This window comes from Gavialis gangeticus, unplaced genomic scaffold, assembly GCF_001723915.1.
Source record: "Gavialis gangeticus isolate Ggan-Ray unplaced genomic scaffold, GavGan_comp1, whole genome shotgun sequence".
Lineage (NCBI taxonomy): Eukaryota > Metazoa > Chordata > Crocodylia > Gavialidae > Gavialis > Gavialis gangeticus.
In genome coordinates this window covers 61,764,388-61,776,820 of record NW_017729033.1, presented here as the reverse complement: position 1 = coordinate 61,776,820, position 12,433 = coordinate 61,764,388, and the positions used below count along the sequence as shown (strand labels likewise).

The following is a 12,433-nucleotide window of genomic DNA, read 5'->3' as shown; positions in this document are numbered from 1 at the left end:
CCCCCCCCCCCTCAAAAAAAAATGCTATTGGGTGTAAGGCTGTGTTGCTGGAACAAGAACTCCCCCAGGAGCTGGGAGAGTACCATTCTGCATGACGGTCAACCCTCACCCCCAGGTATACTGCTGGGTGTAGGGCTGTACTGCCCAGCCACCATCCAGCTGGACAGTGCAGAACCACCTCTGTTGTGGCAAAACTCCATGGGAGTGGGGGGGATTCAGGTGCCCCTTCATAGTCGATGCCTGGGACTGGTGCCACTCCCCGCCCTGCCCTGCCCCTCCTCCCCCTCTCCGTTAGGCTATTACTACAAACTGCCTTGTTATACATTGGATCTCATGTTGGCCAACAGGTGGCAAAATAACCTTTTCTTCGTGCTGGAAATGCATCCTGTGCGTCTGAACTGCATGCAAACAGCTGGAAGTAGTAACAGAAGCCAGCACTTAGTATCTGCAGCAGCTCCAATGGGGGTTGAGAGAGGCACTGGCACACACAAGCTCATACTGGTGTTCTAAGCAGCACATGCTGTGATGGCCCTTCCAAGTGCCAGCAGCTCTGTGGTGGTCCTCAGCAGTAGCCATCCTACCAATCGTGGAGTGAGCTGGACTCACCTTTTTTGCTTCTTCCTCTCTCTACCTTCTCTTTTCTCCCATCCCCTGCCTGCTTGAAGATATGAGGCAGAAATCAATGGGGTAAAAGGCAAGTTGAGTTAAATCACATGTTCATATGTGAAAAGAAATTGGGCTGTCACCTATGTAAAAACTAAGCTTCTTGCTGATTTGCACCCTTTGACTTCAATAGAGTTGCTCAGCATGCAAGTCAGTGTAGAACTTGGCTTCTACTGTGGGATTTTCCAAAGAGCCTAAGACACTTAAGAGTGCTCCTTGTAGCAAAGGCTTCAAACATATTCAACCCCAAATGACGACCATGATAGCAGAGTTAAAAATTCATTCAGTTTGAGAAATACAAGGGCTTAATACAGCCAAAGAGATTTACACACACACAGATGCCCACGTTTTATGATTGTTTTTTCATTGTTTAATTAGCAGCTTTTTGTGGAAACACAGATTCATGTAGGGTTTTTTTCATTTATGCTAACTGCATACTACTTCCCGTATTTGTATGTGATATTTTAAGCTTGATTACCTCCCAGTGTTGATATGTCTGTGCTGTGACTCTGTGTTCAGCTGATGCCTGTTGGCTTCATTGTATGTTTCCAAAAATACAAACTTCAGAGCAGCAGGGATTCAACCAAAATAACTCTTGAAAGGAAGTAGTTGCAGCACGCGTAGGTAAGCTAAGCAGCCAAGCAATACTAAGTGTTAAATGTGCATTTCTTTCAACATCCTGTCTCAGTGCATGCTGGAGTGTTGTCTCAAAATGCTTTCTAACTTGCTCTTTCTGCTCTGTTTCTTCATGCTTTCCCGGATTCAGAGAGAGGTAAACTATTTTAATTTCTCCACCATTCTCCCTGTTTATCTGCCTGGCATTTAAGAGACACAGCTAGTAGCAGTCAGCATTGTCTTACAAAAGCTAAACTTAAAACTCTAGGGAGGTCTAAACTCAGACTGTACTAGATCACATTTGTAATCCAGTAATGACAGTTTTGTTGCACCCCCCTCCCTGCTTTCCCTCAAATCAGGAAAATGGCTTAAAAATCACACAATGTGAAAAAAGGAGGGGGCTTTTTACTGTCTTCTGGCATTTGAACAATTTTTTTAGCTTCTCTATAAACCATGGGACACAGAATTTTTTATTTTTCACTAAAAGCTGAGATCCTCTTACTTTAATGTCTCCAGGAGCAGCAGTTTAAGCAAAATATGAAATGTCATGGCAGTTCACAGCACTAAAATAATTCCTTTTTTTATTCCATGTTTGGGTGGAAGGTTGTCTTCCAAACTTAATAAACTCTTAGCAGTGTAGATTTACCTGTGTGTTTATACAAGGTGATTATTTGGGATTGTGCATGATAACACCTTTTGCAATGGAATAGGCACTATCATGTGGTTTGTAGCTCCAGGACTCACCCATTTCTTTCTGACAGAATTGGACTTTTTGGGTCAGAGTTAGGTTTAGTTATCAGTTCAGCTTTGTTTGTTTTTCTTAATTGTAAGGACATGGCATTCAAGGAGCACAGGAAAGAGAGAGTTCAGAGATGTGGACAGACAGTTCCTCAGGTTTGCTTCAAAGAATACAGTGAGCAAAGTTCACAAGCTAGACTGGGTTTTAATCAGTTTTTTAGAAAGCATTGGCCTAGGGAAATGTTTGATGGTGGTTATGGCTTTGTGATCTAATCTAAAGTTCATGCATGTAAGAAATCATGATTATTCTAGACTAACATTGACAAAAGTGTGCTGTGATCTTCTTTTCTGGTTTGGAACATACTGTGATTACTTTGTTTTCTGTCTGAATAATAAAGAACAAAGGGGAACTGTCATACACAATTGTGTAATATGGCAAATTAGAATCAAGCTGATCAAAACTTTACTTCACATTTAATTGCAAATGGCAGTCAATACCAGAACAGTGACCATCTCAGTTGACATTTTGATCAACTACTCAAATATCTCTTACCAGCAAAGGCTCAAACCCTTTGTATGGAGGTTGTTGCCTAAAGTTTCCAAATGCTTATTTACAAATTCAGATATTTGAGTTAGTCATGGTACCAAAGAGTTTGTTCAAAGATGTATAGGCATAATAGAGTATTCATATAATTTTAGTCATTGTAGCATTCACAAGTGTTGATGGATTGACCACTCTGGAGAACAAAGCCTTCCTTCTCTTTGCTACAGTGACTAGTGGCATTTGTATCTTTCCAGTCTGCCTTACCTGTGTATAATCCCCCTATAGGGAACATCTCTAGGGGTGAGCAAACATCAGGAAAGAACTGGGGACATACCTGCTCCAAAATATTTTCCCTTCCAAAAAGATTAATATTCATAAAACAACAAAAGCCAGAGCCTCAGCTGATACAAATCAGCTTAGGTTTGAATGCAGCAAGGAAGGTTCATGCTAGCTCCAGCTGTGGACAAATGTACATTTGTAGTGATACAAGTGCCAGAGGTTTTGTCATGGTGCAAAGCTATAGTGCTACCAGAGATGTACATACACGGGGTCAGCAGCTGTGGTTCCTGCCACTGTGGTGAGCAGAGCGGCAGCCTTCAGGCCCAGCTAGGTTGCAGCTGTCTTCCTCATCATTAACAGACTGATGGAGGGAGCCTTAAGCTCTCATTGAGCTTGTTGCAGTTATGCTGCCTCCCTCTCCCCTTGGTGGGGGGAGGGAAAGGGAACACTGTAGGATGCTGTGGAACAAGAGACTCCCTGTAGCACACATTGCATGTGGTGTTACAAAACGTAGCATAACAGAAGCTCCTGTTTCACCCAGGATCATTTCTAGAGTGCTCGCAGCATTTCTTGTATGGATGCCTGTCTGTACATCAGCAGACAAGGTTCTTTGGGTAAATGTGATATATTTTATTAGACCAACTAAATTGTTGGAAAAATTGTTCTTTGCATGCTTTCAGACATAAACACCCTTCTTCAGGCATAGGGAGAGTCTGCTGTTGTTTTGCATTCTCCTGAATAGACTAGAAGCCAATATGCAAAATGCAGGTCTCTGAAAATGCACATGCGTGACAGTGAGGATCAGAGGCCACAGGAGACGATAGGTATGAGACAGGTAGGTGGGGGGAATGTTGACCTGGTGCTAGAATGTCCCTGATAAAATGCAGACAGGTTACCTGGCATTAACGGATGGCAAGCAGGTTATAATGTGCCATGTATCCAGGGTCTATATTTAGTCCATGATTTTTTTTTGTAGCCAGTAGATTTATGAAATCAAATTCATAGGCTCACCTATGAAAGGTGTTTTGTAAATTCTCTTTGAGGATTAGAACTGAGAGATTAGACAGAGTGGTTGTCCTGTGAGAAGTGTGCACCCACAGGTAATTGGGTGTTTCTGTCTTTGATAAATTTTCGGTGTGCATTCATTCTGGTATGCAGTTATTTGATTTCTCCTACACATTTTCCATCAGGGCACTTAGTACACTGGATAAGATGTTACATTTCTGGAGGTGCAGCTGTACGATCCAGGAATGGTGATGGTTCTGTTGTGGGTGTAGTTATTGTGGGAGTGGTAGAGATATGTTGGCAGATTTTACATTTCTTGTCCCGGCATGGTCTGGATCCATGTTGTGTGTTTTGGGTCGTAGGAAGTTTGCTTCTGATGATGAGATTGGTAAGGTTCGGTGCTTGTTTAAAGGCTAGGATGGGCGGTTCTGGGAAGATCTCTTTAAGAACAGGGTCTTCTCCTAGTGTGGGATGCAGTTGTTTGAGGATTTTCTGTACAGGTTCCAGGAAGGGATGATATGTCTTAACTCACGGTGTGCAATTCATGGGGATTTTCTTTTTGTACTGAAGCAATTCTTCATGTGGTATCTGGGTGGCTCTTTCAAAAGTGTGGTCTATCTCTCTGGAGCAGTGTCCTTGTTGGGTGAAAGCCCTTTTGAGATTTGTGAGGTAACAATCACAGGTGTTCTCAGTGCAAATTTGGTGCTATCAGAGGGCTAGACTTTAGATTGTCTGTATATCCACTTTTTGTAGCTACAAAGGTATGCTACAAATGTAATGTCTATCCACAGTCTGAGGTTCTCTCCCTAAAATTGTACCTGAAATCTATTAAAGTAGAAAAAAAACCCCCCAAAAATGGAAGTTATGGCAGAGGCACCCTTCTGGATTTGCTGCTGTCTCAGAACTACTTCACAGTTAGGGCGGCTAGGATCTGGAACCAACTTCCAAGGGAAGTGGTGCTGGCTCCTACCCTGGGGGTTTTTAAGAAGAGGCTTGATGCCTACCTGGCTGGAGTCATTCGAGCCCAGTTTTTCTCCTGCCCAGGCAGGGGGTCAGACTTGAAGAGCTACAAGGTCCCTTCCTACCCTACTTCTATGATTCTATGATAACAGTAGTATACCCACAAACCAGGCATTACATGTAGAAGAATGAACTTGAGAAGAAAGATCTATATAGACCTTAAACCCTGACTTTGAAGTGTATGATTTTTGTCACTTGGTATTTAAATTCATGGTGCTTAAACATTTCATGACTGATGACATAATGCCACCTTAAAGTACTAATTTTGTGGTCTTTGTCAGTGACAGAATTTAACTCTTGGTTATGGAGAACAGTTTAAATAGTTTGTTTGGCTCAACAGCTTATCCCTTTTGCTAACTGGGAAGTCCTGCTGCGTCCAAAGGGAATTTTATCTAGTCCTCTGTTAGACAGATGGTGCTTTTGATGTGGAGACTTACGGTTATGTGGGAAATGTTTTCTCAAACTTTTAAAGACCTACAGTGCTTTAAAATGAGGAACTGAACCAATAGAAATGCTTTAAGATTGGATCACAGCTTGGAGCGTAATGACCCCACTGATCTGCATACTCTGAAGGTCCCACATTTATGGGGATTTTAAAAAGTAAATGTAAAAGTAAAAAGTAAAAGTGTATGAAAATGTGAGAAGAATTTCTAAGTCAAGGAATAGCAGGCAGGGTATGCGTTTTAGGATTGTCAAGTTACAACCGTTATGCGTCCCATTCCCACTAAAGCTATACCACCAGAGCTCAGAAGACTTCTATAAAGTTAATAAGTAATGTAAACAAATAATTAAGAGAAAATCATAGTTTCCACTATGGGATAATTAGCACTACAGTCTACATCCATGAATGAATACGAAAGAATGCTTTAGTTGGTCTAATGAAAGATATCGCCTCTAGCTCAAGAGTTTTGTCTGGCTCTGCTTTTTAGATCAACATGGCTACAAGCTATATTCCTAAGAAAGACAAATTGATTGTCTTCAATGTTAGACCTTTCAAGGCATGCATAAGTGCTTGAAAGAATTTATGCTCATTGGAAAGGGAACAGGTCTTTAAGTTTCATTCTAGAGCCTGAATTGGCTAAAAACTGAAATTAGACTTTTTTAGGACCCACTGGTAAAAGGAATCCTAATAATTTGAGGGAAATTTTACTGCCTGAGTTTCCTGCAGTCTTACATCATTTGCAATCTCAACCCTTTGTATTTAATTAGACAGCAGCTTTGTTTATTTTTCTTAATTGTAAGGTCCTGGCATTCAAACAGCAAGGATCTATACAGAATAGGTTTGTCAGACTGAAGAATAACTGACTGTGTATTTTAGAGTTTCCAATAGCAAATACCAAAACTTATCTGAAATGTGGAACCCTTCTTCTAAGTATTATATGTACTCCAGTACACATAGTGAAAAAGACGTGTGGTTTTGGCACAAAAAATATGAACTAATTGGTCTTTCTCCCCAGGCCTTAAATGTTTAAAATCCAGGTCAGATGAGAGGGGTACCTGGATCATGCAAACTATTAAAAAACTCTTATTTTTGCTGCTCATCTGGATATTCCATATTTCATTATTGTGAGGGGGTGGGATTTGTTATGATGTCTTGCTTTGAAGTTGCTAATACATGGAATTTTCCACATCCTTACAGGCACTTTATCATGAGTCTTATAATTTGGGGAGGATTTTTTTTCTGGTTTCTCCCACTGACATGAGCAGACTTTGTACTGGGCTCCATTTTAGAAAAGGGATAATAGTGCAATACATAGGGTTACAGTGTAACATTTTGTGAAGACTGTTGTAATTAAGACACTGAAGACAGTGTCTTAATTTCTTAATAGCATCTTAATCCTAGTTTGAAATCCCCACATGGATAAAAGAACAATGTCAGCAAAACGTTATTTAAAATGTTAATTCAAACATTCTCTGACCATTTTAATAATGTGAACCACATTTTGCTAAAGAGTTCCTTTTGAAACATCTTCCCTTCTCTTTGAGACTGTAGAATATTAACATGGGAGCAACTGCTGACATGGAAAAATCTTATTAGAGGTTTTCCCCTTATTCCATCTCTCCTTCCATTTATTCTGGCTCTCCCCCTGCCTCCCCGTGCAGCATCCTGTTCATTTGCATATGCCCCCCAGTTGCTCGGGTCCCTGTTTCCCAGAACATCCATCTCTTCTTGGTGGATGACAACTCTAGCCCCATTGGTAGCTTGATTCACTAAGGTAGTTTCTTACATAGTTCTGGCTGCTGCTGGAGCTCTCACATCCTGTAGTGAAGGAGGGCTAGATTTCCTCCTTGTTCCTGCCTGCTTTTACAAGTCTCCAGGCAACTCTCTGCAATAGAGTCTCATCTCTAGGCTTGTAGAAGATGGAACAAAGAGAACTAGTATCATGTGACCAGACAGTCCCCTAGTGTCCACCATTAAGTGTTACGTAGACCAGCAGTGTTATATGTTTCACTTGGGTGAAAATACTAGAAACTGACATAATTTTTCTTTGCATTTCTTGACCATGTCAAATCAATTTGCAGTTGAGCTTAAAGGATGCACTTTCTAGCTTCAGAGATTATCATCTCAATTTGTAAAATAAAAATCTATAAAAGCAATTTAAATATAAGTGTTCTTGCCTTAGGGTGGTTTTAATGTAAGTGCTGATAAACAGCTGCTTGGATTTGGCTTACTAAGATTAAAAATGTCTGGTTTCACACTAAAATATTATTTTTAGCAAAAAAGAGTTAAAACTGCTAAAAAGTTAATGTTTTAGAGTGGAAAGATAATATAGCACATGCCGTTTTTTCAGGGGGCACTTAATTGGGATGTCTCCCAAGGCTTTAGAGGAATGATACCAAATGTACATGACTGCTACTCAAACAAGAAAGCATTAGCATAAATTCCATTTAACATGATTACATTCACCCAGTGTTGAGTGTTGAAGCAGTGCTTACCCAGGTGTTAAATAGGTCTGCATATCTGAGCTCTGGTCAATTAATGCAGAAATTTACCAATTAAAAAAGAAAAAGATCAAGTAAAGATGAAATTCCTTTTTGTTTTCCCATTTTTATTTAATACCATATTTTTTCTGTATATCTCTTTAAACCATTTTAAAAAAGCCTCTTCCCTTAATAATCTTTCCAAAAGAGCATCCTAATACGAGAGTTCTGTTATATTTTTCTACTGTTCAACAGAGCCAAGTTACAGTCTGGTACAAAATAAAATTCTCATTGATTCTCCTGCTCAGTCTGTTTTATGGTTTCTGTTCAGAGTAATGATCCAGTCTCTGTTCCTGTGTACTTGAGGTTACCTCAAAAGTAGCATGGGGTGTAGTTACAGATTATGAAAATTATCACTGCAAGCTTAATTGGGAAAGCATCCATTTTTTTTCAGCATATCCCAAAATACTTCAAAGTATGCTAGAAACCATTCTCTTGGGATCCAGCTTTAAAAATAATATTAATCTTTATTGTTGAAATATCTGTTCATCGGCTTCTGGCGTGGCTCGATGGTGACCTGAGGAAGGGCACCTAGGGCACCTATACATGAGCAGACTCAATTAATCAAGTCTGCTGGAGCGTGGTAATTACCACACTCCAGCAGACTTGAGTATCTCATGCATCAGTGTCCCTGCACTTAAAAATGGCAGTGGGGATGCTTTAGCTAAAGCTTGTTTGATGCACCAGGTGCTTTAATTAGAGCCAGTCTAACTAAAGTGCCCCTCCCACCTCCACTCCCATATAAAAGCCCTTAGTGTCCACAAGTTTGTCTAACATATCTCACAACTACACAGTTGGTCCAGTGAAAGATTTCACCAAAAAAAAAATCCTTTGCTTCTCAGTCACTGTAGGACTTCATCAGGAAGAGTAAAGGATTATGGGCAAACATTGTAATCTGAAGACCTAAATTATTTGCTTATTAAGCAATCTACTGCTTTTTTATACTAATGTTGACAGGAATTTTATTGGGAACTCTGTCCCCAGTCCTGCAAAGACTTCTGCACATGCTTAGGTTTATGCAAATGAATAGTTTTTTGAAGGAACTTTGATAGCATGAGGTATGAGTAATTCTTAGAATTTAGGAATTAATCATACCTCATGGTATTGAATAAGGGGCTAGCATGGGTTTAATGCATTTAAGAGTTGGATGCATTAAACCCATGCTAGTTCCGTATTCAATATGTAGTTTTCTTGATCCATAAACATTTAACTTTTCCTCCTAATTTTCCAGCAAGACAAAGGGATAGAAATGGCAACAAGAAAAAATTTGCCTTTGCCAGAAGCTTCCAGCATGCAACGTTTTGGCTTCTGCATTTTATCATACTGGGAGTGCTAGTTTCACATAAATCTCACTTAAATGTTAATCAGCTTCAAGTGAGCCATGACAAAATTAAGGTTAACAGTAAGTGACCCAGAAGGATTCCAGAGAAAGACAGGGAGGAGGAGAAAGCAGAGATGATGAGTTTAGTGACCTGTTCAATATTTAAGGCATCTTATCCTCGAAGGCAATATCCTCCTATCTGCCCAGTTACTTGGAAGAATGTCATCATGCCTTCTCCAAAAGTTAAGTTACCATTGCCAATGCAGACAGAGTATGAACTAGAGCCCTCATATCCTTAATAACTTTTGTGCAAGAGTGAAAAGTTACTATTTTGTTTCCTTAAAGTATAAAAGAGTGTTAGTCTTGGCTACAGGAGTCCTGAGATTCTTAGCAACGTGATTTGCAATGCTTTTTCAAAGAATGTCCATGTCACTATTACAGAAGTGTATACTGTGTTGTAGCACTGTATTTAGGGATGTTTAAGACATTTAGTGACTCGGTGAATTATTGAAGTTGGCATATAATCTGTGCCCTGTCAGAAGGAAAGACCATAATTTGATTACTAATTTTGATTGATGATTTGGAAGCAGATGGTGTTGCAGATTTGTGCATAATATATGATTTTGAAGAGAGACAATCTCTCCTACTAAAAAAAATAGAGACTGCAAAGATTAATGCACATGCTTAAATTGCAGATGAGCAGTCAGTCCCATGCAATAGGGCTTTTCACATACTGAAAGCTAAGTACACGATTGCAATCTGAAACATCATTGTGGTATATTTACTGAAACTTGATAAAAATCCTTTACTGAATAATTTTTGCTGTTATGAGTGCCACTGATGCTGTTTGATACTGCCTTTATGGAATGTAGACTATTTCATACAAAAAAATTACACAGAAAAAATTGTATTCAGATTGTAAATGCTAGTAGCAGTTTGGGCATGCTTGATATAAGATTGCCTCCTTAATTCAGTCACCTTATGAGGCCAGCCTGCTTGCTGGCTAAGCCATGGGCCAAGCCCTTTAAAATGTTCAGTGGGGGGGTTTTCCTGGCATCTTGCCAGCCTTTTTGTGTGAAAAACTGGAAATGGAAAATGGTGATTTTTAACACGCATCTAAATCTGAATAGAATTTCATGGGACAAATAAAAGGCGCTTATAATCTAAGGGGCTTTTGAGGCTGAATATCAAAGGTTTGCTGCAAACAATAAAGGCATTAACATTTCTTAAATGAAAAAAAATCACAAGAATCTTTATCCTGGAAAGTTTGGGGCAACATAAATGTAGGGGTCACTATCAATTCTTCTTAAATAATGAAAAGTAGTACATTTGAAATAAATATACTCACAGGCAGTGTTTGCCCCGTCAGTGAATGCAGAGAACCTGGCACAATGGAACATTGCAGGGAGTCAGGATATGAAGCATCTGCATGGCTCAGCTTAGTGAAGAGGTGGATCTACCCACTCTGCTGAGTAGCTTCTGCTATGGACACATAGCAGAGTTTACTGCCTCTTAGGTTTCCTTTCCTGTGCCCTCACAGGATGCCTGATATATAGGCTGGTTACCTTGGCTAGGTGGTGACAGAAGTAGCATTTTGGATTTGGAATTAGAGTCCAGAGGAGGGCCACCCACATGATCCGGGGACTACAGGGCAGACCCTACACTGAAAGGCTGCAGGACCTAAACCTGTTCAGCCTCCACAAGAGAAGGCTGAGGGGGGACCTGGTGACTGTCTATAAACTCACTAGGGGGGACCAGAAGGGTTTAGGGGAGACACTGTTTCCCCTAGTGCCCCCTGGCATAACAAGGAACAATGGACACAAATTATTAGAGAGTAGATTTAGACTAGACATCCGCAAGAACTACTTCACAGTTAGGGCGGCTAGGAGCTGGAACCAACTTCCTAGGGAAGTGGTGCTGGCTCCTACCGTGGGGATCTTTAAGAAGAGGCTAGATGCCTACCTGGCTGGACTCATTTGAGTCCAGTCTTTTTCCCGCCCAGGCAGGGGGTCAGACTTGAAGATCTACAAGGTCCCTTCCCACCCTATTTCTATGATTTTATGACTTCTAGAATTACTTTGGGCTTGGAATTAGGTTTCAAAAGAAGCTGTATGGTCTCTGTGTCCCCTACTGATGTGTATGATTCTCAGTGTCAATAGGAGTCCTCCACAATACAACCTAGATGGGGAACTGACACTTCTGAGAAGACACCCCCAGCCCATCCCTCTCACTGTTAGGCTGCTGCAGAAAACACTGTGCTTCTGACTTAAACTATAATTGTAGTCTGCTGTGGCCCTCCTTTCTATTTTTTAAAAGAGTTCAGTCTTTAACTAGTTCTGTCTTGCCTCCTGTTTTAGTTGCGTGGTCAGTTTTTAATTGTGCAGTGTCTCATTAAGAAATGGGGTGCATCCTAAATAATGGCACATTTTGCTTATATTGAGCTAAGACTTGATATCTTTGCAATCAAACAATGAGACTCAAGGAAACAGGGCAGGATTTCCCTAGGCTGTGGGAGCTTTTGTGCAACGTGCATCTGTGAACTTAGAGCACATTGTCTAATGCTATTCCGTAAAGCAAAGTAATTTAGAGCAGTGGTAATGTGCCAAGATATTGCCACAGCTACCAGTCAAGCAGAGTGCAAGAATTTCTAATGCTGTTTTATAATCTTAGATTTCACTGGCAACACAGCATGTTTTCCAGACAGTAGTGGATTTGCTTTTGTGGCTTTGTCTCATTTTAGGTGTTGTATATTTTTTATAATATATTAACCATCTGACAGAGAACTTTATCCCTAACTGAAAACACTACCAGATCTCTTATATTTGAAATTATACGTACTATTCCTCCAAGCTAATGGTCTTCTCTGGCCTTGACATTACAAAGGACTCTTGAATCTGCAGAGGTATCTTTTGATTATAGTAGGTTTCTGTTGAGGGGCAATTGTAAATGACTTAGTGAAGTAACATAGGGCACTCTTCTTCAAAGATCAGCTTGAAAAAACCCCTCATAACTCACTTGTTTACAAGTCCTTGAAGGAGGAGTATTGATTGAGGTGCATAGTGAATGGTAATAAATAGCAATAAAATGGATTTTAACAACCTTTTAAATTCACAAGTTATTGTGAACACAGATGTTAGCCTTTAAATCAATACTCCATAAGACTCTGATCCCACAGTGGGAAGTGCTCTGGAGTCTGACTTCATGTCTTCTGCTAGCTTTAGGCCTCAGTTACTACCAATCAACTTTCTTACATGGGGGGGGGGGGG

The 12,433-nt window shown here is 40.2% G+C and overlaps 1 protein-coding gene across 14 annotated transcripts in view; it reads left to right on the top strand.

Moving 5' to 3' along the window:
* APBB2 (amyloid beta precursor protein binding family B member 2) overlaps window positions 1–12,433 on the top strand; it is a 364,788-nt gene that overhangs the window by 340,002 nt on the left and 12,353 nt on the right. For 7 of the 14 annotated variants that reach the window (XM_019526008.1, XM_019526016.1, XM_019526013.1 and 4 more), the window contains one exon: window positions 1,430–1,435. The exons of the other annotated variants lie outside the window; for them this stretch is intronic. In XM_019526008.1, the coding sequence (XP_019381553.1) occupies window positions 1,430–1,435 (6 nt within the window). The remainder of the gene's footprint in view (window positions 1–1,429; window positions 1,436–12,433) is intronic. 14 annotated transcript variants of the gene reach the window in all.